Source organism: Xiphophorus couchianus, chromosome 14, assembly GCF_001444195.1.
Source record: "Xiphophorus couchianus chromosome 14, X_couchianus-1.0, whole genome shotgun sequence".
Taxonomy (NCBI): domain Eukaryota; kingdom Metazoa; phylum Chordata; class Actinopteri; order Cyprinodontiformes; family Poeciliidae; genus Xiphophorus; species Xiphophorus couchianus.
This window is the reverse complement of record NC_040241.1, coordinates 18,314,817-18,342,552: the sequence shown is the minus strand read 5'-3', so window position 1 is coordinate 18,342,552 and position 27,736 is coordinate 18,314,817. Positions and strand designations below refer to the sequence as shown.

Sequence of the window (27,736 nt, the reverse complement as noted above, 5' to 3'; positions counted from 1 at the left end):
TGTGACAAATTAAACAAAGTTTCATAAACCCACTCTGACTCAGAATTACTGTTATATTCATTACCATACAGTATTTACATCTTTACATTGTCCTTAAATGGAAAAATAGCAACATGCAAAAAATAAAAATACAATCCAGCAGAGGTCTGAAGTTTTGAGGCATACAGAAATCTTATTTTTCAAATCTTGACGTTTCGGATAAAAGTTCAACAAAATGAGCTTAACCACAAAAGTCTTGGTCAAACTTTGAACTGCCAAGTTTCTGAAATGTGCTATTCAAATAAACTTGACTTATAAATCGTATATTTCTCAATAAAAACACTTGTGATGTATTGAATGTTCCTTGATGAACGTCAATGTATGCCAGGGAAATATTTGATAAAAGCAAAGATATTGCAAACTACAACAAATTAGTGAATAATACAAAATGTAGCTTTTGTCTCCCTCTAGTGGTGATAGACCAGAATCATCAGACGGCAAGAAATTAAAGTGAATTTTTGTTTGAAAAATTCTCCACAAAACATCTTAGGAGCAAAATGAACATATGAAAGTATATGTATGTTTCATGCATATAACTCTGAAAATCCAAGAGCGGTATTAAACATTAACAGTTTCGTTTTAGTTACATTCACCATCTAACATGAGAAATTGTATTTGATTTTTCTTCAATTTAACATATTTGTTAAAATATGTCGCTATGTCATCATAGTATCAGGAGGCAAATAATCTGATAAAATAAATAAATCAAGCTCCTCTCCCTTCTTCAAGTGCTAAATGCAGAAATACACAGCTCTGTCAAAACAACCAATAAAAGCCAGGGGGAGGGTCTTATCGCTGTCAATTATCCTCGTGTACGGCCTGCTCACGCCCTCTCTGATACATGGAGGATCAATGATCCAATGGAACATTTCTTTTCTGGAGTGACCTTTCCAGACAGTTTGAGACTATAAGCTGGAAAGTTGGGTCTGTGCTAAGAAAGTAAAAGATTTAAATAAACTCAAAGATTTTACTATTAAATGTCCCGGTAGTTGCAAAAACTGTGCTCACGATATCACTTTCTAAGGGATGTTTCATCAAAGATCAGTCAAAACCAAACTGGCGGCGTTCCCAGTTAAAGCAACTCATGACGCCCTCTTTATCCGTTTAAAATGCACAAACAATTAGGAACCAGGAAAACTCTGAACTCTGAGGAAGCAGTACAGTCAGTTGACCCTGCTGTTCTACGATTTGCTCTCTGACTGTTGGCTGCATGTTTAGCCAGGTAATCACCTGCTAAGCCTCTCTAAAGGTGACAGGGCATAGAGAAGGACAGAAATCATGTCTGACAGGAGTCTCTGAAATCATTTACGACCAAGACGGACCGAGAAGCGCTCTGCTCCTGCATCTCAACTCCCTGTCGTTTTCCCGGCACTTAGGTTAGAGATTCGACAAGGTAAGCAGTCTGGAGTGATAACGGAGAACCATGTCTGTGGTGGCAGTGAAGTAAAACGGCCTAGATAATTATTTTTTGTAAATCTACAGAGAGTATTTTCTGTTTATATCTTGAATCTCTCTGTATTGCAGCATGTCCAAAGCAGCAGACAGGACCTCTTCCACAACGTCCGCCGATTCAGCCTTAGGAGACGGGTAGGTTTGAAACTCTTGTAATCTTAAATTAATATAGCTTTAAGAATGCCAAGCAACTTGAAATGTTTGTTCTCTCACTTTCTTCAGCAAAGATGGTGGCTCTAAGACTAGCACAGCCACAAACTCCCCATCGGGTTCAGTTTCTGAGACACCAAAGAAATCCTCAAAGAAGGCCAAGAAAAACACAGAGAGCATGAACAAAGTCTACAACTCCATCCTCAACAGTGTTTTTGGGGCCGTAAGTAGCCAATACGGCAAACCACTGAATGAAAACTACATTAATCTTCTTAAACGGCAGAAGTTTTTCCACGCAGTTACATTTCTTTATCTCGACACAAATGCATATACAAAATAAGTCTTATGGCTTGTTCCAGATCTTTCTGACGCTGCTGGCTCTGATCCTGGTGTCTCTGCTGCATTAGTGGCGCTCTAGGACAGGCTTAATGTCACAGTTTGTTAAGGTTATCCACCAGAAAAGTACTCCAACACCACTTGTTTGTCCATTAAAACTAGCCTTTGTGTAAAGTGTTCTGGTGGTTTTAATTATTAATTGATAATGTTTTGTTTGCTTTGGGTATAAATGTAACCTGAGAAAGCTGCCCACATCTCTTAGCCACTCGTCACAATGAAAAAAGACAGAGTTTCTTTTAGTGATTTTCACATTTTGTTATAGTTTAAATATATCAAAGCACCCGTTTTATTTCCATGAAACTGTATTTCCTGTTTCATCAGGACAGAGACCTCGCTCAGGCGGAAATAGACGGTGAGTCTCATTTCTGCAGCTCAGTATTTATGTCAATAATAGAAACTTGTTAGTGGTTAGAAAATTAAAATCCTTTTTTTTCAATGTTAAAATATAATGGAAGTCCTTCAAAAATAAGTTGAATTACCACTTAATTAACATGTGCATTAATTGTATTATCCCGTTTAGTTTTTGCTAAGAGTTTTTATGAAATCCTTCATACTTATTTAAGCTGCAGCTACATGATTAAGTATCCCCGGAGCTGTGAATATTTTCTGAAACTTCACAGAGTTGCAGGAAGCCTTCAAAGAGTTCGACTACGACCAGGACGGCTATCTGAACTACAAAGACGTGGCTGAATGCATGAGGACCATGGGATACATGCCCACCGAGATGGAGCTGCTGGAGATCGTACAACAGATCAAGATGAGAAGTGAGTCTGACGGGAAAAACATTTTGAATTTTTAACTCTCAGATCTGCAGTGAGTTTTTGTTTGAAATAGAGAATTCTGGCACAATCTGGACTCTGGCATATTTGAAAGCAATGTTGCAGCTAATTTTGTTTTTATTTTTTTAATTAACACGGTCCTTTTCTTCTCTTTACATTTTGATTTAGAAATTCTTGCACTCATTTTTAGCACTTCAGTATTTAATTTATTTAGTTAAATTTGTTGATAATGTTTGACCAATTTGATCAAGTAAAATGTCTCTGATTTGAAATAAAGTCCGTCGTTAAATGTTGATGAAAGAGCTAACAAAATTAAAGAGCTAACAGATCTTTTTAATCCTTCAAATCTTTTGATTAAAGTCCACTTTCACCACGTCTTTGATTTCGCCATTTTCATCATCAACAAAATAAAGATTGAACCAATTGAACGTGTTTAATGTGCCTTTGATTCACTTTTTATTTTATAAAAGGTGCGGATCAAATGTGGTGAAAATCAACTCTTTTTGCCGTGTCTTTTTTTCCTGTCTCTCCTTTAGTGGGCGGGTTAATGGACTTTGAAGATTTTACCGAATTGATGGGACCGAGGATGATGGGAGAAACCACAAACATGCTGGGACTCAAGGAACTCCAGTCAGCATTTTTACAGGTCAGCTACTTAAAAAAAGATCCAGTGAAATTAGTGGAAAGATGAGAACAATTAGAGAAAAGCTTGTTGAAATGAAATTTCACTGCAAAAAAAAAAAAAAGAAGCTGTATAGAGAGAATAGACAAATTAGAGCAAATTTCAGATACATGATCAGAATTGTTTTCTTCACAATAGTTTGACTTGGATGGAGATGGAAAGATAAACCAGGACGAGATGAAAGAAGCTCTGAAAAGTCTTCTGGGGGAGAAGCTGAAGAAGGGAGAGCTGGAGGAGATCCTGAAGGAGCTGGACGTTAATGCAGACGGAAGCATCGACTTTGAAGGTGAGAGGTCATCAAACTTTCCATTTTCCATCAGAGCTGGCCGAGGACACAATTCTGACTCCGTGTTTCGTTCTGTTTCATTTTCAGAGTTTGTGATGATGCTTTCTATTCACTGAAATTGCAAAGCAACATCTACATGGGCTTATGACAAGCACTTAACAGACGTTGGACAAAATTTTATTAAATAAACTGATATTTTGTAAATCTTGCTTCAATGAAGACAAATACAGCTGTTTTCAAACACGATTTTGTTTGTAATGTGGATGGAGACTTTTAGTGTTCAACTATGGAGCTGTAAAAAAAAAAACACCTATTAACTGATTCGACTTGCATTGTACTGAAAGCTGAACGGCATTTCAGTAAGTTACTGAGTTTGTTGCTTTGTCATATTATGTAAATAAAACAATATAATCCCTTTTTTTGTTATTTTAATAAATAAATTCAAGCCTGTGATTCTGTGATTTCTTCATTACAACAAAGATTAGAGAGATTATATCAGCCTCACAATCTCACTTTATTCAGAAAACAAATTTTTTTTAACCATGTGAAATTATTACATTCGCATCAGCATCTAAATAATATAAGTTAAATATAAATTATCCACTAATAAACCAGGTCTAATCTGCACTCTTTAAAACCAGAGATCAAATAAAAGGCGGTCTGTCGGAATCACATTTGAGTTCAGGTTCAAGAGCATTAACATATCAGAAGGTTAGCACTACCAGTGACCGACTCTGAGCCATACTTTAAGTTTTAAGATATGCTCACACACTTCAGCAGAGTGTGAACACATGTAAAGCCCACTCCCTCACAAAACAAAACAAAAAAGTGGAGTATTTGCATATAGAGAAGCCTTAGTAGCATCCATCCTAACGACAGGAAGTGGGTTTAAACACACGATTTCACCCATAAGTTAAGAGTTTTGTTCTTCAGATATATGTTTTGAAACTATGTTTCCGTAGTTCACAGCTTGTAAAAATCTTAACATAAAAGCATTGATTAGGCTTCAATTTAATCTTTCTAAATATGAACTAACTTGTATTACAACCAATAACAAAAACAATATATCTAATTAAACATCTACTCTTGGAGGATATTCAGGTTTGTAACTTTGTGCAAACAAACCCAAAAAAAAGTCACAAAACTCCCATGTTTGGACTGAACATTTGAACTTTGCAAAAAATAAAAACTAAATTAAAATCAATAACTGCAAATGACATCGTCATTATTGTCATGTCTAATTTTGAGATCATAAACAGTAATATCAATCATGAATGCAGACTGTAATTTGAATAAAATACTATTTTATTGTAACTATTTTTAAATTCAGATTTCATTCTTTCTTTGTCTATAAAAGGATCTTTTTTAATTCCACAAATATGGAAATATCAGCTGTTGAATAATTGCATCAGATGTTTTTTATTTACAAAGCAGGATGACCAGGGTCTTCCAAGAGTAATGTTTTCATATTTGTCATCCTGAAACATACAGTCCAGGTTTGTCTTCATATTTTAAACATTTACTGCTAAATATATGATTTAGAAGATCTTTCTTCTTGGCTTAATTTTTTCTTTTATTTCATCCTCCTCTTCAGGGAATGTTCCCTCTGACTTTTGTAAACTTTGTGACACTGAGAAACACCACCAATAAGCAGGCTTTGTAAACAAATACACCTACAGCCCCATTAAAAAAAGAAAGTACACCCTCTTTACCTTCTAGCAGACTAGAATTTTGTGTTTTAGGGAATAACTTTTCCATAATGGACTCATCTTTTTGAATTGTTGTGTGTCTAAGTAATTCACACATTAACATTTAAAAGTGGAGGAGGGTGTGCTTTCTTTTCAGCATGACAGTAAGTTTAAACCGGCATGTGATAATGCAATAATGCTCACATAGTTTTTTAGGGCTCAGGTTCTTCAGATTGTTCACACTGATACAGGATGCGCATGCAGTTAAAGCTGTACTGTATGCTTTTAAGGTTGTTTCAACAGTTCTTAAAACTATTTCATTTTATGGCAGAAAAAATTAAGTTCACCACAACACTTCTATAATAGCTATACCCACATTAGTAACCAATTCATTTAGTTTTTATCTCTATATTGTTGCTGATTTAGATGTAATTAATCCTTCTTTTCTATGTTTTGTTCATTCTTTAAGTCCTATTATACAACAAACCTGAAATTTTCCTCACTTTATTATATCCAGTTTTCAGTAAAGAGCAGAAGAGCTGCTAGCTATAAAAACCATGAAACTCTGATTCGATGCCCTGAGTCTACAGCTCGTTGCTCTGCTCATCTGCAAACTCAGCCATGATGTCGTGAATCCAGACGTCATGTTCCTCGTGCGAGGTGTCCGCCAGGAAGACGCTCAGCTTCCTGTCCCATGGGTTGACGGCGTCTTGCGTGGCCTCTAGCTGGGCCACCAGAGGTTTCTTCTCCACATGGTTCCTGAAAACGATGGAGGCTTCCTCTGACCACAGCCGCTGCTTCACTCCTGCAGGAGAAGCAAGAAACAGTCAGTAAACCTGAGTTCAGATTGTGGCAAAATCTAATACTAGAGCATGGAATAATTAAAAAAAAATGCATCCTAAGGTGCAGGGAAAACTTATTATTAATCTACCAACAGATTTTGGACCTGCTGTGTCACAGTTTCAGACACCGCTTAATATTTAAAAACAAAATTAGAAACTTAATTTCTCATCAAACCACAGAAATACAGTGTCTGTCTAAAGTAATCGCACTCATTTACCCCAAAAACATAATTTTTTAAAACTGGGATTACATGAGAAGATAGACTGGATTGCTGAGCATACCTTAAAACTGAATAGTGAAACTATAAAGGTTGCACCCTGGACTTCCTCCCTGTCAGTACTCACCAGCCAGCTGTGCCTGGATGCCCTGGTACGGCAGCTGTCTGAACTTCTTGGTCAGCGTCCGGAGCTGACTGCAGCTGACCAGCTCATGTTTACCATAGTCCAGCTCATAAACAGAAACCAGTCCATTGGTCAGAACTCCCTTCACCAACACACGGTGCCAACTGCAATGTAGATGGAGAAATATTAAGGTTTTCCACTCATATGAACAGAGAACTAATTTTACCAAGCTCTCAATAGAAAACTAGCTGCTTGTATCTGTTGGTTAATGAAATAAAGTTAACGCTCACTTGTTTTCAATTTTAGCAGCATAAATCTGATTCTTTTCCACTTTAAATGGTTTCTCCTCAGTTTTATTGTAGGAAAGTATCATTTCTCCCATCAGCACCACCAGTTTGTACATGTCTCTCCAGGGCTGCAGCACAAAGTGTCCTGGATGACACGCCACAGACACGTACACATCCATATTGTGTCCTGTAAATACACAAAATGACAGCACTGAATGGTGGAACATTTTAATTAAGAATGCCAGAAAAAAATGAGGTTTTCTTTATAGGATTTATGCTTTGCATTCTTTATTCTCACCGACTGGCGGTAGCTCTAGCAGCGGCGGCAGCTGGAGGAGGCCTGAAGGTGATGATGGTGTTCCAGGAGGGCTGGTGGACGCTGTGTTTCCTCCTTCTTTAGGTCCTGACAGCGTCCTCCTGGGATGAGGCTTGGCTGGGACAGAAGCCGACGTCGGACTGCCACTGGTGGAGTCACTGCTGCTTGAGGTCTTGGAGGAAAACGGGTTTGTGGAAATCTTGGTCGGGCTGTGAAAAGAGATAAACAGATAAAAAAAAAACCATTTACAGATCTTAATCAGAAGAGAGCTTCATGAAGCTGAGTGGGAAAGCAGCAGATGAGACCTGTGGCTGATCAGGAAGACATCTGGTTGCTGCTTGAACAGGTCGGACTGGGCCATCTGGTGGTTGAGGCTGCGGGACGGGTCGAGGAAGTTCTTGTCGGTGAACAGGTGGACACAGACGCAGTGCTTGGTTTCATCCACTTTGGCAACCTGGGTAGTGTGGAGGTTTGTGAATGAAATTTTTCAAAAGTTGCACCCTCCAGATTGACCTTGCGTTATCGTACAGCTATGAAATTCGGTATACTTCTACAACTCCCCAAGACAAACAGAAAATTCTCTGGCACCCAAACAGGAAGTTGGGCATTTTGGATTGAAGTTCCAATTTTCACCTCATTTTGACCTGCATTTGATCAAAACTCAATTGACTTCTGATTTGGTCAGTTTGCTCACTAGGCATGGGTGATTTAAAGTTATCAAAATGGTGAGTTTTCAAGCATATTGAAGAGCAAAACCAGACCTCAAAGTATTTGATCAAAACTCAATTGACTTCTGATTTGGTCAGTTTGCTCACTAGGCATGGGTGATTTAAAGTTATCAAAATGGTGAGTTTTCAAGCATATTGAAGAGCAAAACCAGACCTCAAAGTTTGACATCACGCCATGAAACACAGAAAATTGAAGAAAAGCCACAAAATAAAAAATTAACAGGAGGAGAGAAAGTATTTGTTCCTCAATCACATCCAGCTCACAAGAGGATATGGAACAAGGTGATAGTTCAGTGATCTTTAGTGGTGGGCAATGATAACTAAATGGTTAGTTGTGTTAACCCAAAAGAACTAATCATAAACATTAGTTCCACTGAAGAACTATCCCAACATAGTTTTTAAAGGCATGCTAATGCTAACGTGCTCAATCCAACCATGTTGATACTCACCATGACATGCTACAAATATACCACTCTCAACAGGGTCAAGTTTGTTACTGCACACCTGCCTCCACAATACAGGAAGTGGTTTCAATGGTTTCAGTTTGAAGTTGTTGAGCATTGCTAACTCTGTTGCTGATTTTGCTTACTTGACCACGGTAGGGCTTCGGTCAGAAAGCACAGAACATGAAAGTCCATAGTTCTACAATGATGCATTCTGGGTACAGAATAAATGTCATTTTCAGCACTGTTTCAGAGGTGGAGAACAAGAGAAAACAGTTTCCACCCACTTCAAAATAAGCATGAGTGTAAACGATAACCAAACTTCAACACAGATGTTAAACTTTATTCAAATGAGAGTTTATAAAATGTCCGAGCAAACTAATGCTTTACAAGTTCAATTAAAGGAAGCTAAGTGCGCCAAGCCATTTAAACGTTAGCGAAAACCCTTGAAAGCTACAAGAAATGTTAGCTATACTATTAGCGCATTAGCGGAAGTGTGCATATCAACTGTAATCTTTTTGGGAAATTATCATTATCATTATCATTTTAATTAAATTAAATTCTTACAACGCATTTCTAAGTGTTAATTACTCTGGAATAGTAAAAGACGGTATTTTCAACAAGGCCATCGTCTGTATAGTTCATCTGAAAGTAAATGGCAAAACAATAAAGTTTAACTCACCTTCATGCTCCAGTCCGAGGTGTTTAACACTTTCTCTCGAAGCCACTGGACAGCGTCTGAAGACCAGGACCCCACACTGACCGCCAGGTCTGCTAGGCAGCACTTCACAGCCTGAGCACGAGTTGTTTAGAACATGACTTTGTATAAAAAACACATTTTCAAAGACAGTGACTGACTTCCTTTCAGTGTTGGACCTGAGGTGGGATGGAGACGAGGTCATGGAGGAACAGTGGCGGGATCTCTCTGAGCTCAAACACCTCTACGGAAGCCTGGACGCCCACGTCTACGAACAGGATGTCCAACACTCTGCTGCCGTGCAGGTTGGTGATCTGGGTTGGAAAACATTGGGGACAAAAGCCTGCATGACGACAGCTATGCTTTCACTACACCTTTAACTCTAAATTTGAGAATAATTATGAGCTGCATCTATTTGTTCGACACTTTACAGTTTGATCTGTCTCCATCTCACCTCAACACGAGACCATTTGCCTTTATAGCGAGCCAGACATTCTTTCCCACAAAAAGGCCTGGATACCAGAAACTCTGACGTCACCTGGAGAAAAACAGACATCATGTCCATCCCTAATGAGACTTTTCTGTCTTTTCATTTGTTCCCTGTCTGGTTTTGTGCATCTGTTTCATAACTAATCTTGAATCACGGGATTTGTTTTTCTATGCCGTCATATATCAGGTTTGGGTTAATTTGTGAAGCATCTAATGTTTAATTAATCATCTTAGCATTTTATCCTCCATGCAGTGACTATTTTCTTCAACAGAGGTTAACAGAGCTTATTATTGAACACAAAGGATTATTCTCTGAGGACAGTAGTTTCATGTGAGCTCGTCTAAATCCCTTCTAAATGTTTGTGTCTTGAAAAGACTCAAAAAGAACATCTGCAGACTTCCTCCTGACGTAAAGCAGTAATGCTTTAAAGGACGGCAGAGGTGCACCTAGAAAAGCAACTGCTTCCTGTTCTGCTAACAGATTAAGTTCCTTGGGAATGTCTTTACTCCAGATTATCGGCTTAATCTCAATCTGTACTCAACACTGCATGAGAGGAACAACACGGCACCACAAAACTTCTAGTTCGATTTAGTTTAGTTGCTGATATTCATAGCAACTTTAAGGATCCTGTATAATAATACTAGTAAAATACTTTTATATCAATAAATAAGTATGGCACATATAATGTATCGTATAGTTATAGAGTGGTTATAAAAAATACAAACCCAAACAATTAATTTAATGTACACAGCCATAAAAATTAATTTTGTAATTATTGAGTAAGGGACAGATTTATACAAGTTCTTCTCTTCTTCCTGCTCCCCTTTCTCTCATGTAAAGCAAGTGTCGTAAGTACATGTGTTTGTGAATTAATAACATTTGTTTAATTGAGTGAATAAATTGATTTATTAATTTAAAAACTCCTTGATATATAAAGGCATTTTAAATACAAAATCTGGAGACCTTCACGAATCTAATTCATTTATGAAGCACACGTCATACTGAAAGAAACTTAAAGTGCCGCACAAAATTAATGTAAAAACAAACAGCAAGCCCCCCACAAAAATAATGAAAATCATCTTATTTTGTATGATAAAAACTTTTTAAAACTTTTTAAAAAATGTTAGCATGAGGAACATACTGCAGTCTTGCTACCTGTGTGTGGAAGTAATTCTCTATTTTCTTCAATATCTCATTCAGCTTAGTGAGTCCTCTGGAGGGAAGCTGGCAGTAAATGGTCCCATCGGAGCAAACGCTGCTGACGGTCACATTCATATAGGAGCTGTTCACCTGCGGATAAACAGACGTTTAAGCTGCTGTGAACTCATAGACCTGAAAACACACACCCTGGCCTCCTGTGTACCTGCAACGGACTCGCCAGCGTCTTGTCCTGTAGGGATTTCATGCAGGCAGCATTGATGTTCACGTCATCGTCCTGAGACGTGTCGTACAGGACCACCAGAGGGATGGGACCTCGCTCTAAGATTTCAGCCAGGAGGATCCGTCCACTCGCCATCGCCTCAAACGTCTTCAGAACCAAGGGCTCCTGACAGAACGGCTCCAGGCCTGAGCAGGAACAGTGAAACCAGATTTTAATTCCAACTACTTTCTCTCTGGCATCACAGAACTTTTCTATTTGTTAATTTTTACACTACAATCACAAACTTCAATGTGTTTCATGAAATGTTGAGGAGATGATTCAGCTCTCAGATTCATGTGTGTTTAAATTGGGATACAAGAGTTGAGGATGTGGGTTGGATTTAATGGGATTCTAACCATGGGCATACCACACTTTACTGATTAGCTGTAAAAATAAAAGTCATTACATTTTGCAAGGAAATCATGGATAATTTTCTTTCACTTCACATCTATACCCTTCTTGCTACTTCCTGTAAAAGGGGATTTTATCCTCTCCTCTGTCGCTGCATGCATTCTTCATACTGAGCGTATGAAGAATTGCTGGAACGTCATTGACAGTGCAAGTGATTTTCTGTAAGTCAATGACTCTACAATTCGCTGAGTTTTCTTCGATAGAAACGTCTTAAACTAATTTGAAAAATAACCTGAATTTAGTGCATTGTTTGACAACTAGGATTAACTGAAATGTATGTCACTGATTTGAAATAACTTTTTTGTAAAGACAACATTTGTTGTGCATTGTTGCAATGTAAATGTACCAAATTGAATTGAATTCAGTAGTATTTGTGGTTATCAATGTGCCTTAATGTGAAAAAGTTCAATGGCACCTTTAGTAACTCACCTGCTAGCTTACACTTGGTTGCCTGGAAAGGCAGCTTGAAAAACTTCTCATGCAGCTCCAACACTTTGCTTTTACTGATCACCTCTGAGAAGCCGTGATCCACATAGTAAACCTGCAGATGCAACAACAAATGAGTTACCAAACTATGCAAAAACATGAAATCTTAAAGTGTTTTTGATCTAGTTTCTAGTGAAAATATGCTAGTGTTAGTGACATGGGAAAATATCTTGTTATAAGTGACATAATCTGCCAGTGGAAATAGTACTTTTACATCAAGGTACTTGTAAGTGTACAAAGATGTTTGCACTAGAAATTAGACAAAAATTCTTGTTAAGATCTTATTCAGTGTTTCTCATCTTTGGTTGCTCCTTGGTTTTGTGCATTTACCTTGACTTTGTCAGACATGACTTCACATATTTGTGCCCTCAGGATCTCCTCCTCTTCCTCAGCCCGGACTGCGACGAGTTGGCCGGAGGAAGTAGAAGACAGAGGGGCTTGCTGGCTTTTGTCTAAGCCATAATACTCCCTCATCTCGTCCTCCATGGAGTCCTGCGCCACCGAGTACCCCTCGCCGATGTACCTGCCAGAGGAGGAGCAGTGGACAGTGAGATGTCCGCTCCATCAGCTAATAAAAGGACAATTGGCTTCCCTCCCACCTCAGTATAACAGTGTTGGTGTTGGTGGCCTCCATCACCAGAACGGAGGGATATTCCTCCTTGGGGATCTGCAGAGTCGGCACCTTGTGGTTGCTGAGACTCCTCCTCAGCTCAGTCCTCACATTCAGCTCCTCTTCGCTGGCGGACGAGCTCCTCCTATTGCAGTTCTCATCCTCCCCTCTGACGCTGCTCCGCCTGTACAGGATGGCCCGCTGGGGGTTGTCAGACATCGGATAGTTGATGGTGCAAATGTCGGAGAGGAGGTCAAGGTTCTTCAGCACATATCCGGGCAGTTTAATCTTGTAAAACAATAACAGAATGATGTTAGCAACATTTGCACATGTAGGTAAATTGAGGGTGTTTTCATACCAGATAGTCCCATAGGCTTGTTTGATTGGGGACCAAAATTGCAACATTTGTTACATTTTCAGCTGCTGCGGTTTGCTTTGACACTGAACTCTGTGGCATCAGATTTTAATGGTTGGAGGATTTCTCTTTTGTCTTTTGCAAAAAACCATAAGTCAATACTCCCGCTAGTGCTAGACTGTCAATTTTGTTCTGGTTGTATTTACCAAGTCCGCTTGGTATTCACATACACAATCAAACCACACCAGAGTTCCCTCCAGCCGAACCAAAACCTAGGTTTTTAGGTGGACCAGAGTTTGCTTTATTGGTCTGGATCAGAGTTTGATTCTGTATTCACACCTCCCCAAACAAACCGGACTAGAGTTGGATCAAAGCGGACTAAACAGGACTTGTGTGAATGCACCCAAAATCTGTATCAAAGTGTGTGTCACTAACTTTGTATGTGTCCTGGAAGAGCTTGGGCAGTGCATGAGCCCACAGACCACTGGAGTACTTCATCAGCAGCTCCTCCAGTCTCTGCTTCAGATCAGGGCTGAGGACTGCCGGGGAGGAAGGAGGGCTGGGAGACCAAGAGGAAGACTGGGGAGACGGGGAAGACTGGGAGGATGGGGAAGACCGGGGAGACTGGGGAGACCGGGAGCCAGATTGAGCCAGAGGGTTGATGTGGGGCCTCTTTTGGACTGGGGAGGCTTCAGCAGGTGAGGTGATGGAGTTGACGGTCTGGGAAGGGACGGGTGTGTTGGTCTGTTCCGTGGCGGGGTAGAGGAGCAGCTCTGAAGAGTTACTGCCACAGGTTTTCTCCACCTAAAACAAAAACAACAAGTCAACAACCAGTTTTGTTGTAGACTTGAACGTAAACAAAAGCTGACTTTTTACATCTATAAGGGTTGAATTAATGTATTCCAATGAAAGAGTCCACAATATCTTTGATGTGGCTCTTTCTCACCAAGTTTTTATTGTAATTTTTAAAAGATTTCAGCATTTTGGGTCAAAAGTGCAGTAAATCTAAAGGGTTAAATTAAAAACAAAAATAAAGGCTCTTTAATGTTAAGAAATTTCTGTTGGGTAAAGTAACAAGACATTAAGTTCTTTGACAATTGTCCATAATAACGTTTTGTTTTTTTTCCAAAACATTTGTTTTCAAGACTGCTCAGTAAATTTATGAATCATAATTTACTTTTTGGTGGCTGCCTTCCTGAATCAAATAAAACTAGCAATATATCTCTTTTTAGGCAAATTAACATTTTGCTTAAGTGGTCTAAAATGATTAATTCCTCTTAAGCATGTTGTATTGGGACCATTGAGAGCAGGTACTTATTCTCACCCCAAAGAAGGGGTATGGAGTGTAACTTGTGTCTACATTTACATTCGCAAAGCAGCACAACGCTGCAGGACTGGCTTCAAAGAGGAAAGAAAGGTTGGAGTGGATCTGATACGCCAAGTGAATCTGTTGTTCAGTGCTACAAAAATCTTTTACCATAAGCAACAAAAAACCCTAGCATCTAAACACCTTAGTGTAGCCCTGTCCTGTTTCTGAACCTTCTGATTTGACATTTACAGTTTTCAGCTCTCTAGTTTACTAAATTTCAATTAGCTTTTTTGCTAAAAGATATTCATGAAAAAGCAAATTATTTAAAACTTTCAAAGCAGTTCAGATTGAGTGCATACAATGCATATGTGGGTCCAGGTCTCCAGGTCTTTGATGGCCTCTGAGGGCAGGTCCTGTCTGTACAGCTCTCTGTAGATCTGAGGCAGTTTGGACACCCAGAAGCCATTGCTGTACTTGGCCAAAATCTCTCTGATGCGACTCTGAACCTGCTGAGGGTTGTAGGGGTTTCCTCTGCCCGGCCTAAAGCTCTCGTTTAGATTCACCGGTGCTGGAGGGAAAACAGCAGAGCAGAGGAAAGATTATTTTACAAACACATCAGTATTATTTTGAAAATATAGTATACATATATATATTGTATATGAACTCAATTTATCAGATTTGGAGGAATTGTGCCATCAGAATACCTCACTAGAGTTGTACTTTGACTAGATCTTTTAGGTATTTTCACAAAGCGAGGAATGCAAAACAACCGACTCAACATCCCCCCCCTACAGTATTAATTCCATACTGATGGTGAAGAGTTGCAGTTTAGAAAAAGTATCACTTACGGCCGGTCTGTTGTGAATTTCTGGAAAGGTGAGCTTGCATCTCCTTCTGAAACCGTGTCGGGAGGATCATCCTCTTGTCTGGTCTGTACAAAGAGAACCAAACAGGGAGGTGAATACATTTTTATTTGTTTTTCAAAGTAAAACAAGAAAATAAAATGTTGAAACTAAATGTTTAGTAACCTCTCCGCTATTCTTTTAGACCCATGGTTTTGAAAAATGTTTGTACAACATTATACTCCCACGAATTTACTGCGAATCTACAAACTTTCTACTGCAAGTGAAACTGATAGCTTACCTTAGTTTTTGACCAAATTTCAGATTATTACCATCTGACTTCATGAGGGCAGTCAGAACATCAACATCTGAATCTCAGATTGTTATCTGATCTTTAAATCTAATAATAATAATAATAATAAACAAATACAAAAGTAACGCACCTCGTCCTGATGCAGCAGAACACTTTGAATCTCTCACCCTTGATCCAAATGGACATGTCGTATTCAGAATGGGAGTTCATAAAAAAGTGACACACATGCTGTACCTTTAAGACCCAACAGAATTTTATGTACCCCCTCATTTCTTCACACTTAGACATGTGTGTTGTTTTGCAACATGCCAGCATTCGTGGGAAGATTGGAAACTGTTACAGAAGTCTTAATCAAATCTGTTTTTTGTATTGAAAACCAGACAAAATATTCAAGGATTGGCTTATATTCAAAGCAGAACTTGGTCAGGAAATTAACTCAAATTTGCTCCCTTTTAAGCAAGTATACTAAGGAAAAATAAAAGAAGTAGGATTTGATTAAAATTGCATTAACTTTGCAACTTTTAAGATCTAAATCTTTAAATGTTAAAATGTTTATTTATAAAGTCATTAAGTATTTGCCAGTTATATAGCTTTAGACCTCAAGAAAAGAACAAAAATGGTAATTTTCTCTACAACTTTTTGATTTGTAGAGTATTCTTTGTATTCTCTGGGATTAAATACAGACAAATTCATTTTCATAAGAATCAATGATATTATGTGGAACCTACACAATCCCTTTATATCACTAAATTGCTAACTTCTGCAGAATACCTCCCTCTCTCAAAAACATTGTTTTTCTATGTCTTTGTGAAAACTTACTTTTCCTTTGTCATTAAATTAAACCGTAACTCAGCCTTTTGCACTACGGTTTTCAGTTTTACAACCTTTACTCATGCCCACAAATGAAGATGACGTTGACCTGCCGCCAGAAAGATCTACATGGACACACACAGATATGCTGATTCACTCTGTGTTGGTTTAGAAGAGTTAATCTATCAGAGAATAGAGGAGGGATTAAAGAGGTTTATGTCCCCCTGAGCTGGGCTCGTGTCCCCTGCCAGTACACCGGGACTCCCATCCTGGTTTCCCTTTGTACTGCAAAAGCTCAGCAACAAAATGGACTTGGATGGATGTTAGTGGGTGAACCAGTCACAGAGTTAAGGTTAATCATTCTGTCAATGTAATGTCAGCAGAGTATATCTGACAATTTAATCTTTGTTTTTAAAGGTTTTGTTGGCTCTAGTGGCCTTTATTTGAAAGTAGTTAGACAGGAAAGAGGGTAATGAAAGAGGGGGAAGACGTGGCAAATGTCGCCTGGCCGGGAATTGAACCTGCAACCACCGCCACAAGAATTATGGCCTCAATATGTGGGTCGTGCTTTGCCCCTGCGTCACCACAGCACCCGCAATTTAATCATTTTGAGAGTAAATCGTCAATTTCACTTACTTATGAACACTTATTTCACGTAAGCTTGTATAAATTATAAACTGAGTTCTGCAGATTTAGTAATTTTATTGATTTGTGTAAAACTACTTCCTGTACACTGAAGCATCCATTAGTATGCTTGTTTCACACATTTAGTTGAATGATGCTCCTGTTGTTGACACCATCCATCCATCCATCCATTTTCTGTGCACCCTTGTCCCTAATGGGGTCGGGAGGGTTGCTGGTGCCTATCTCCAGTTACGTTCCAGGCGGGAGGCGGGGTACACCCTGGACAGGTCGCCAGTCTGTCGCAGGGCAACACAAAGACATACAGGACAAACAACCATTCACACACAAACACACACCTAGGGAGAATTTAGATAGACCAATTAACCTAACAGTCATGTTTTTGGACTGTGGGAGGAAGCCGGAGTACCCGGAGAGAACCCACGCATGCACAGGGAGAACATGCAAACTCCATGCAGAAAGACCCCGGCCGGGAATCGAACCCAGGACCTTCTTGCTGCAAGGCAACAGTGCTACCAACTGCGCCACTGTGCAGCCCTGTTGTTAACACTTAGAGAGTTAAACCAACATATTTAGAGTCTGATCAGCAATTGAAATGAATCAAGCTCAGCAGCTCTAACTCACCTTTCTGTCGGTAGGTTCCCTCTCTTATAGGCTTTGTACTGACTGGACAGCCTGTAAGGATGTACCCCAGACCGAGCCTCTGACAGGACATCCCTCAAGTCTCTTGTCTGTCTGAAGTCTCCATGTCCAGCTCCACGGCCGCCGCCTGCTCCTCTTCCTCGGCCTCGGTGGTTTGGCTGCCTCAGAGAGGTTTGGGGTTTAGCTGATAAGAAAAATGCCACAAATTAAGTGAGGGACTCGGCTAAATCTGATGGGGAAGCGGGATATTACATTTGTCTGGTTTACAGTTTCAAAGACACTGGAGGAAAAATGTTCTGGTAGATTTGAGGAAAAACCTAAAATCAGCTGCTACTAGTTCACTGTACCGCTGAAGGATTTCAGACAAGTCATGTATTACAAGTAGCACTTATAGCTATGTGTAAAACAAAATAAAATAGCAAAAGCTTGTAGATGTTAATCAGATGAGTGTGTGAAAGAAATTAGGGTTTAACTGACATTGTATTATTCAAGGATAATCAGGATTTGATTATTGCTTTATTTTATATTCTAATAATGATCACATGTTTTTATTCTGTTGTTAGAACATCTTTTTAACACATGCGCAGATCATAAAAGGTAGAGTGTACTGGTGGGTGCACTTCTGCCAATAATAACAGAGATCATGTTTTGCATTTTGCCTACTTTGAAAACATTTTTAGAGCACTTAGCTAATTTCATTTCTGCAGATAAATTCTACTTAGCTGTTTTGTAAACTTTCAGTTGAATTATTGGTAATCAGCTGTTAGAATTCAAGCTCTTATTTTTAAGTGGGTGAAGATAATTTCTTTCCTCATCTTCGCTCCACGCCCACCCAGTAACTTTATTTACAATGTTGGTATGGTGAGAGGTCATCTTTCAAAGTTTTCAAGTGATTAGAGTTATTTTGAGCTGATCTACTTGTATTTTTCGATGTTGTTGTTTGACTCTTTTTTTCCATATTTATACATTTCTAATTCTTTTTTCAAAAATGTTCACTTGTATTCAATATGGTTGCAGGGAAACTTTTCATTCATGTTCAAAAAAAGTGCACAGATTTCAGGAAAATGTGGCAACATTAATTATTGGTAATTAATGCAACATGGTTTTTTAATTTCTCTTGTGATGTTATTCACACATGCAGCAGAATTTGTAGTTTCTTCCCGCATTGCATTCAGTCAAATTTGTATTTGTCTCTATATACTGCAGAGAAAATCCACAAATTTAACTGAACTGTGTTCTTATTTTCCTTGCACATTTGTTGGTGAAAAGAAAATACTGAATGTGATGGCATAATTAATTTAACTTAGACTAACCAGGCCTCTCATCTTTACAATATTACATCAGCCAAGCTGAGCATGACGTCACATTTCTGTTGCATGGCATCAGAAGTGCGCTGCTACTCATTCTTCCTGCTGCTGCTGTGCCCACTCATTCTTCAATCCCCCTTTCTTCTAGAACTTTCCACTGCTTTGACATCCACTCTGCTTTTACTCCCACTGATTCTGCTTTTATCGCACCGGTAGCAACAAGAACCGACCACCAGCTTTAAGAGCCTTAGTCAGCAGACAGTTTCTGCCCAAGCCCCAGAGTCAACACACACAAATGCATAATGCAGAACCATTCCCATGCAGATAGAAGTAAGGACAACCTCTCACACGCACTAAGACTGAACGTCACATCACCTTGCCGACATGGACTCACAGCTCCTGGTCTGTCTCTGCCTGAATATCAATAACCCCGGCAGTGAGAGGAGGATGAGAGGGAGTGTGGAGGAGAGCTTGATTTGTGCATCAGCTTCTCTTCGTTTGCAGCTTAAACTGCATCACCCCACTTCATCTCCCTCCTTTTTCTGTCACCAGTCCGTCCATCTCCTCAGTGCTTCAGCGTTTCTCTCCGTCTCTGTTCACCTCAAACCTCCTCGCTGTTACGTTCCCTTCTCTCTCTCTTTCTCCCTCCCCACCATGCCGCCACCACCCATCCCCTCCTCTGACTAAGAATATTCTGCAGCATCACCGTCTAGCAGCATCGCAAGAATAAAAAGTTGTCTGCTGGTTCCTGCATTAAAGTCGCAGATATGCACACGTATCACAGCTTTTCTGAGTCATTTAGCCAGATAAGGAAAAGATAAAGGCTGTGTAATGTATGTATAACCGATTGTCGTTGTACACCCGATGAACAAATTCCTAAAATGCCTCGAGGGTCGACACAATAACAGTAAAAAGAGGCCAGTCGTTCATCTTCAACCAGACAGGCTGCAACACAGAGTCTGTGCCTCTGCTGCAATATCCCAGCCCTGATTCAGCCACCAGGCTTTAAGTTCATCATTTCACATACATTGACTTGCTAATGCATCCATAACCTTTTAACTGTTTCACATTTTATTTAGCTATCATGATCATTTCAATGTATTTCACTGTAATTTTATGTATCAGACCAAAGGACTAATGGTTTTCACTTTTTTTATTGTTTAATTAAACAATGAAAAATATGGCATGAGTTTGTATTCATCCCGCTTCGCCTTGATAACCCAAAATAAAATTCCAGTGCAGCCAAATGCAGAGAGTGTTTAATTTATTCTCAGCATAAATTCAGCTGTACTGTGAAGGCCTTTTTATTAGGCAGTAGAGGTTTGTGATAATGCATATTTTGGTTTGGTCTCTTAGCTACACAAGTATTTTCTACAAGTTATCACCCCCACATATGTGATTTTGCATACAGCATAAACTAGTTTGTTTGGTAAACTCACCATTGAGGACTAGAGGAACCGCCGGTTTAACTCTCATCTGGGTGTTGACCAGGTGGTGTCGGCCGGTTCTCTTGGAGCTGCGTTGTCGGGCCACCACCTTAGCTGTATGTGCTGCCTCCTTGGCTCCAGAGGAAAAATAAACCATCTGAAAAGAGAGATGAAAACATTATCAGGGCACTCTCAACTGTTTCAAAGAGATTTGACTTCTAGCAATTTTGAGGGAATTTACTGAATTATTCTGAGAGCATTTAAACCAACTGATTTCGACATGCTCAAAATGTTACATTTGTTTTAGTTTGCATATTTTATTTGTCACACATTTCTTTCTGAGTACCACATTGTGGCGACACTCGCCTCTCCAGAACCTCCCCTCTCCATGCGAACAGAGGACGTGCTGGCTAGCAGAGCCTCCACTTGGACATGTCCCATCTCTTGGTGCGGGATCTGGTCTCCGGTCAGCTCCTTGTAATCCGACTGCAGACGGGACAATGACACTCCACCTCTGTTGGCCTGGACGATGGCATGCAGTGTCCGTTTCACCAACTCCACTTCAGTCATCTGGGATAAGTAAAAAAATGGAAGTAAAACTCAACTTAAAACAGGAAAAAATGTTTATGATGTTATTAAAATATATTTTTTAAAAATCTTAGTGTTCAAAGGGAACAGATCTTAGCTGCAGATTTAGTCAAATCTGGATGTAATGGGAGAGTGTACAATAATTATCAATCTAACTGAAAACTGCCACAAACAGCCAAATAAAATTACAATTCATGTTTATTCCTCTTCTTTAACATTATATCAGCGAGTGGGAAACAACAAATTGCTATATAATGGGTGTGGAAGCTGCAGTTCCACAGCCAAAAGTGGCTCTTTGGCTAATATATTAAAATGATAAATATTGCTCTGTTCTGCTTTGAATTTTGATTCTTTTGTTTTGCGTCCCCATGAAAAAACACTGACCCCTTGGTAAATTTGGTCTAGAACCGTACTTTGGGGCAAAGTCTTAGACAATGAGTCATGTAGTAAATTGTTTAGTTAAAATGAAATAATATATGCTTATAATTGGTAAATAGTACAAAAAGTCAAAATAGGAAGACATTTTCCCTCAACCCTGATAAATTTAGTAATGAATTTATATAAAAAATGCATTTATAAAAAAAGAAACATCAATGAATGAATAGTTTTAGATTTATTATTGTCACATTTTTGCTTGTACCATTTTTTGTCATATATGAAAATAATGCAGGAGTGTTGAAAATGTGCAATATCTAGTTCAGACAAAGCTATTTATTTACCATTTTTTCTTAATTAGCTTTTTTTAATAGTGCAAGTATCCATCCACTTATAGTAAACACTTGCTTGCAAGACTTATTTCAGAAATGGAAACGAGCCTACCACTTAAATCTCCGAAAATTTTGTAGAGATACGTTTTTACTTTTCTCCAATTCTAGTTTAGACAGAACAATCTAGACGGGGGAGAACATGGAGACACACCCTGATCGGGCAGCCTTAGCTTTAACCAGCGAGGTCTGACAGATGAAAACTTCAGGACAAGTGTGAAACTTATCGCTTCCAGAGGCGATAAGATATGAAAACATGCAGAAACGTCCAGTATCCACGTGGATTAGTTAATATAATTGAGGTGAAATGTATTCATGGACCCCGCTGTCTCATTGCATTGTATTTATCACTTGATGTGGGACAGGGAAACTGACGTAACGCTGTCACTCCAGCTCCACCAAGCTGCTTTTATCTGGTATTTTTATTGTTTCGGGCACAAATATTCCTCAAACCTTTATGGTGGATACAAATAACACCTGTTGGATCCGGTACACTGTCTAGTTTCGGTATCGATTCGAGTTAAATCCCCCGAACGGTTCATGAAAGTGGCGTAAACACGCGCTCAACAGACCGGAAGTGGATACAAATTCACCTTCAAAATAAAACTACCGACGCGTCTTCGACTGCGGTTACAATTTTACGTTGAAACCCCAGACCAGAAGTACAACTATTATTCAAAGCTAGCTTTTTTTAAATTATCTCAGGATCAAAATGCAAACTTAACCAAACTTTGTCACCCCTGAGTACTTTATAAAAAAGTTGGTGCAAAGAGACAAAAGCTTCCCGACCTTGTGCAGGAAAAACGGAGTGAAGCTGTAGTGGGTCGAGTCGCTCGCTGTCAGAGGTGTCACCGCCACGGGGCTGCGCTGCGGCCGACCGGGGATCGGTATCCCGTGCTACTGCCAAGCCGGGTCCGGGAGCAGCCTCCTTTCCGCCATCTGATTGGTCGCCAAAGCTCTTTGGTTGATTAACAGTGCTGCGCTTTCCAGAAGCTGCAACACAAGGTGGAGGAATTCAAATATTCACTAGATATGGTTGTCTTGGGAATAAAACAGAGATAAGGTATAAATCTGTTAAAAACAAACCAAAAAAAGCTTTTTGATTCATGCGTCTACATTATTTTATATCTAATAATTTAAAATATACAACAAACATTTAAATCACTTGGCAAGAAGTTTTGGGATCATAAGGAAAGTAAGAAATATACTTAATTTTATTGAATATACATTTAAAAATTAACTTAAAATTAATAAAAGGTCTTTAGGTTGTGGATTATCCAATTTATTTAAAGAGCTTTCTGTTGTCTTGATTGGTTATAGGTGATTAGTATAAATATATGGTAGTTTGTCCAGTGTGTCTCCATGTTGCCCTGCAATGTATTGGTGATGTGTCCAAGGTCAATCACCTGAAGACCAGTGGCATCAGGGTGAAACTAATTCACAATTTCATACTCCATGGACTTCAAATGATTAACTCGTCAGTTTATTTATTTACTGACAATTCACAACACGTCTCAAGGCACTTTACAAAAACAAAAAAACGTACTTGTTCCAACTGAACACATCTTAACGTACGAGCTCTCAGTTGGTTTTAAAAGCTATACAGGATAAAAGAGAGAAGATGCAGTTATTTCCAACAAACCTTCATCCAATAGCAAGAGACACTGTTAAAAAGACAGAGGCAAGTGCATGGAAGGAAAATGTTAAATTGATGTTTGGTGTTCCTCCAGGAACACCAAACATCAATTGTTTAGAATAAAGTTAAAAGTTGAAATAACAAATGGTGAACAATTGGAGAATAAGAGAATGTCCCAGAACAAGGAGAAAGTCAGTTTATCCTCCGGCAGCCTAAGCCCGTAGCAGTACAACAACAAATATAGCTCAGTATTCAATCATCAGTCACCCCTCCATGATTATTTTCCTTTGTTACAGTAGATTTTTATTTTCCAGAGAAAATTATCTGTAAAATATGTTATTCTAAATTGTGATAAATACACCAGAGAATGTTTCAACATAGACAAAAATGCATTTAAAGTCTGTCTTAGGACAGGGAAATAAATATTTACCTTTTTATTCATAGACACATGATTTATACATAGAACATGATTTCATTATTTCTTGTTTGCTTTTGACCGGGGAGAATAATTGATTCTGGTTCTCCCCGCTGGGTGGCGGTAGTGCGCCCTCATGTCCACCCTAAAGCGAGAATAAGAACCACAACAACGGAAATGAGTTGTCATAAGCCGGAAGAGAGTTGGATTAGCAAACCAGAGAATCTCAAAAACTGACACCAGTGGGTCTTAATGCTTGGATGAAAGCTTGACAGAGCCACATTTAACAGCAGATCTCTCTGTTTGCCTGGTAAGAAACATTTTAAAAACTCTATTTTTGTTTTGTATTCTGCTAAATCTGCATAGCTTTCGAGTTTCAGTTGACTAATTAGCTTTTTAAGCAATTTATTTAGCTTTTTTCTTTCATCTCTGAAGCTATACATTTGTGAATCATCCAATTTATTTACAGAGATGTCTGTTGTCGTAAAATTTGATTGATTTACGCAGGGATGTTGTGTTTCACCTTTCATGACTTTTCTAACAGCGTAGCATTAGCAAAAGATGGCTAATCCGGACTTGCATTTTATCCAGCATAGATGCTGTAAAATATATTCCGTTTTTTACTTAATGCAATTTTATATTTCTGTAATTCACATTAGTACCTGAAAGAGAATATAACATAAAACTAAATTTAAAAAGTAGATATAATACACAACAAACCGGAGTTGGAAAAAAAAAAGTTAATGTCTGACTGGAAAGTATACAAAACAACGTTCATGTAATAAATGCAAAAAAAAAGTTAGACGGCATTAAATACGACTATTAATAAATACTTCACTCTGGTGCAGACGTATCCAACTCCAATCCTTTGGATTCTGCAACTTGGGTTCTTCTGTTTCCCAACGTACCTCCAGTTAAATAGCTGACTTCCCTTTTGATAATGAGCCATTAATTTGATTCAGGTGTGTTGGAGAAAGGACGCAGCTGCAGGTCGCAGGATGGTAGCTCTCGAGGATCAATCTTGGGAAATCCCCGTAGGAACTCTGGTCTTTTTCAGACAGATTTCCTACAAAATATGGGATTTGAAGTAGTATTCCCAGATTTTATCTCAGTTGTTAAAATGTTGTTTCCATCAATTTGTCAAATTTTACCCCCACCCTTTTATTCACACAGTTCATTACATATTTATTTTCAGGTTCCAAATTTAAAGTCTAATGCTAACGTGTACAAATATTTGCCACGAGGTAATAAATTGAAGGACATATTTACCAGTGATGATGTGTAAAAAGTATTTCAGTCATAGGTTTGTATAAGTACTGCCTGCTGGTGCTCACCAGTTAAGATTTCAATTGGTTCATCATTAATACATTTTGGGATTTCGGAATACAGTGAATCTCTACGGCCCATTATTGTTTAAAAAAATTACACAACTTTTATTGGACCAGCTAATGTTTTCATTGATGAGACTAATTAGCGTTACCTTAAATGAGACTTCTGGTGTCTAAAAAAACTGTGGTGTCTGCTCCCTTTTATGTCTTAAAACACTCTTCTAAGACCACAAAAAGCAGGAAAGCATGAATGTTTTGGGGTATACCTCTAAACACACTCTAATATGACTGAGTTTGAGGTTGTGACATTATCACACGTTGTTTCAAATAGTGAGGAATAAACAGAATTTATCTTAAATGACTGGTATGATCCCGTTAATCTCATCCGTCTCTGGCTTGTGCAGAACATTTAGCTCAACATCTCATTATAAATCAGTGGTGACGTTTTGTGATTTAGCGCAAAGATTCCGCCCTAAAGCCTCCTGATTCGCTGCTTTCACTTATCTTTGGGAGAGAGAAGAGGCAGGAATGTAAAACTAGACAAAACAAAGAGCAGCAGAAGCTTTGAATGTTTTTTACTCGACTGGAAGTGAAACCTATTCCTGGTTGTAATCATGGCTATGAACAGAAGACATTCATATACGCCCCGGGTGAGTAACAGGTCATACCAGTAACATGTTAAAGAATGACTTGTTTAAGACACTGATGTATTTCTTTATTTAATTAATTGATAATTACTAGGCTATTTAATATAAATGTAAAATGATCAATAAGTTTGTTATACTCACCATTCAGTAGATGCAGGACTCATATCTGCATATTTTCTTCATCGAAGCAAAATTTCAAGTCATTATTAACCAGTTTGTTGACTCATAACTTCTTGTTAAAATAATGCCAGTGTCTTGTGTTGGAACTTTGAAAGTAAAGGAATAATAACCCTTAAATGTTTTTGGGTTTTTTTCCCCACCGGCTGCCTAAGAATCCATGTGAATTCATGTGTCCTGCAGTCCTTTTAAAGCCCGTTGTCTTTCTCCCAGACCAACTTTTCTGTTATAATCGCCTCTTTGTGTGAGATGTTGCTGCTTTTTCAGGATGTTTGTCATCGCAGGACATATGACTGAGGATGTGATGCCGTCTCTGTTCTCGGCACCCTCAGGACTGTTGTTGAATACCTTCAACTGAATGCAGCTATATTTTTCTGTTCATTTGGAGATATTTTCAAGTCAAATTCATAAAATAGTTTTTTATTCATGCTCCTAATAAAACATATTAAACATCCAGCGTAGTCTGGGGTGAATATTTGGGCAAAAAAAACAATACATTCTCTTGAATATAACTTCTCTGCCTGCTTATTTTAGTGTTTTTGTCCCATTTTACTTCACATTTCTATGGCTAATCAACTTTCTTCCCTTATATTTGTAATCTTCCCCTCAGCTGACCAGCCCATTGATCAGCAGAATGAGCAGCACCGGATCAGTGGAGAGTGTTAAACCTCCAAAGGTAGGTTGCTTTTTCAGAAGCCATAAAGGAAAGCAAATTCAGACTTCCTCAGAGATCAATTACTTCCATTATTCCTTCAGATCGGCTCCAAAGTCGAGGTGACTGGTAAGGGCCAGCAAGGCACCGTTGCCTACATTGGTGCCACCCTGTTTGCTTCGGGCAAATGGGTCGGCATCATTCTGGACGAGCCCAAAGGGAAGAACGATGGCATCGTGCAAGGGAAGCGCTACTTCAGCTGTGAGGAAAATCACGGGATATTTGTCCGGTCTTCCCAGGTTAGTAATGAACCATTACTCACCAGCAGGGGGTGCCTCCAGGGTGTTTAGTTTTCAGATGAGGAGCACTTCATCTTGTGAAACTAAAAGGAGAATTTCAGATTAATCAGGTATTTTGCTGCTGAACAGCTGAAAACAAGAAAATTGGGCCTCTTTTCTAAAATAAAAATATAGTTCTTTTTTATTTCATGTCCCTATAAGCCAAAAATACCCGTTTGATAAGTTAATTGCAAAAGCATGACTTTTTAGCTTTTGCAAGGTTTAATACTGTAAATTTCTTAATTTTTGACACTGATCAAAGACAGTGGTATAATAGAGATTCTATTTGAGGTCTTTAAATTTCAAATGAATTTTGACATAAAACTGTTGACAGTTTGTCCTGTGCTGCTGTCGTACAGGTCAGATAGTTCAGATGACAGATAAGTTCTGTGGAAAAAACAAATCAGCTTATTTAAATAATCAATAATAATAAACTAAATTCATGTACAATGAATAAACAAATAGAAAAATTCTATATTTTAATAATGACTACATTTATTTTCTCTGTTAAACTTATAATTATAAAAAGTGCAACACAAATTAGTAATATATATATTTATTGTGGTTTCCTTTCTCCCTGGGCCACTTTCACTGTCAATATCTCTAATACTTCTGTATAAAAAAGGATTTTCTAATTTGTAATTTTATACAAATTATCTCACTTCTTTCAGCATTGTTAATCAGTCACAAACAATCTTCTCTACCTGTTTATCTCTGCAGATCCAAGTCATTGATGACGGCTCCGCTGCCACCTCACCAGAAACCCCTGACGCCAGCTTGGCAAAGACGCTCAAACAAAAAGGTGAGAAACGACCACACAGATCTCCAATGGGGACGTTTGTGAAACATTAATGTCAGAAGGAATACAAAGGTCATCATTTGTCTTTCCAGACATTCCTGAGACTCCCAAAACAACAAAGCAGGTAATAAAGGAAATGTATCCACATTGTTTCTATTTCCTGTTGTATATAGAAAGTTAAGTGTTTAACTCTTTGGAAAT

The 27,736-nt window shown here is 38.6% G+C and overlaps 3 protein-coding genes across 12 annotated transcripts in view; 2 read left to right on the top strand and 1 right to left on the bottom strand.

Annotated features, from left to right (window-relative positions):
- The first annotated feature begins 43 nt into the window (after window positions 1–43).
- On the top strand, window positions 44–4,967 carry LOC114157367 (calcium-binding protein 2-like). 2 transcript variants are annotated; one of them, XM_028038287.1, is made up of 8 exons: window positions 48–1,432; window positions 1,564–1,626; window positions 1,714–1,864; window positions 2,359–2,389; window positions 2,658–2,801; window positions 3,353–3,462; window positions 3,637–3,784; window positions 3,872–4,967. In XM_028038287.1, the coding sequence occupies exons 2-8, from the start codon at window positions 1,565–1,567 to the stop codon at window positions 3,898–3,900; spliced, it is 675 nt and encodes a 224-aa protein (XP_027894088.1). In that variant the 5' UTR covers window positions 48–1,432; window position 1,564; the 3' UTR covers window positions 3,901–4,967. The 2 variants fall into 2 exon arrangements, with proteins under 2 accessions (XP_027894087.1, XP_027894088.1); XM_028038286.1 differs by having other exon boundaries at window positions 44–1,432; window positions 3,637–4,967.
- On the bottom strand, window positions 4,280–26,297 carry tdrd7b (tudor domain containing 7 b). Of its 4 annotated transcripts, none has more exons than XM_028038281.1 (22): window positions 25,711–26,297; window positions 24,428–24,660; window positions 22,333–22,536; window positions 20,558–20,761; window positions 20,204–20,348; window positions 17,440–17,641; window positions 15,057–15,139; window positions 14,568–14,776; window positions 13,335–13,703; window positions 12,534–12,832; window positions 12,265–12,457; window positions 11,878–11,989; window positions 10,981–11,183; window positions 10,773–10,907; window positions 9,582–9,665; window positions 9,307–9,441; window positions 9,113–9,223; window positions 7,565–7,713; window positions 7,242–7,468; window positions 6,947–7,130; window positions 6,660–6,820; window positions 4,280–6,277 (listed from the first exon to the last, which is right to left on the bottom strand). In XM_028038281.1, exons 4-22 carry the CDS (start codon window positions 20,759–20,761, stop codon window positions 6,057–6,059), a joined length of 3,426 nt encoding a protein of 1,141 aa, XP_027894082.1. In that variant the 5' UTR covers window positions 22,333–22,536; window positions 24,428–24,660; window positions 25,711–26,297; the 3' UTR covers window positions 4,280–6,056. The 4 variants fall into 4 exon arrangements, with proteins under 4 accessions (XP_027894082.1, XP_027894083.1, XP_027894085.1 ...); XM_028038282.1 differs by having other exon boundaries at window positions 24,433–24,660; XM_028038284.1 differs by having other exon boundaries at window positions 24,503–24,660.
- Window positions 23,749–27,736, top strand: part of LOC114157364 (dynactin subunit 1-like) — a 17,319-nt gene continuing 13,331 nt past the window's right edge. For 4 of the 6 annotated variants that reach the window (XM_028038277.1, XM_028038279.1, XM_028038276.1 and 1 more), the window contains exons 1-5: window positions 25,441–25,572; window positions 26,357–26,422; window positions 26,503–26,697; window positions 27,457–27,538; window positions 27,628–27,659. In XM_028038277.1, coding sequence (XP_027894078.1) covers window positions 25,537–25,572; window positions 26,357–26,422; window positions 26,503–26,697; window positions 27,457–27,538; window positions 27,628–27,659 — 411 coding nt within the window. In that variant the 5' untranslated portion in view covers window positions 25,441–25,536. Of the gene's footprint in view, window positions 23,905–25,440; window positions 25,573–26,356; window positions 26,423–26,502; window positions 26,698–27,456; window positions 27,539–27,627; window positions 27,660–27,736 lie in introns of those variants that run through there. The other 2 variants (XM_028038278.1, XM_028038280.1) reach the window with 2 other exon arrangements.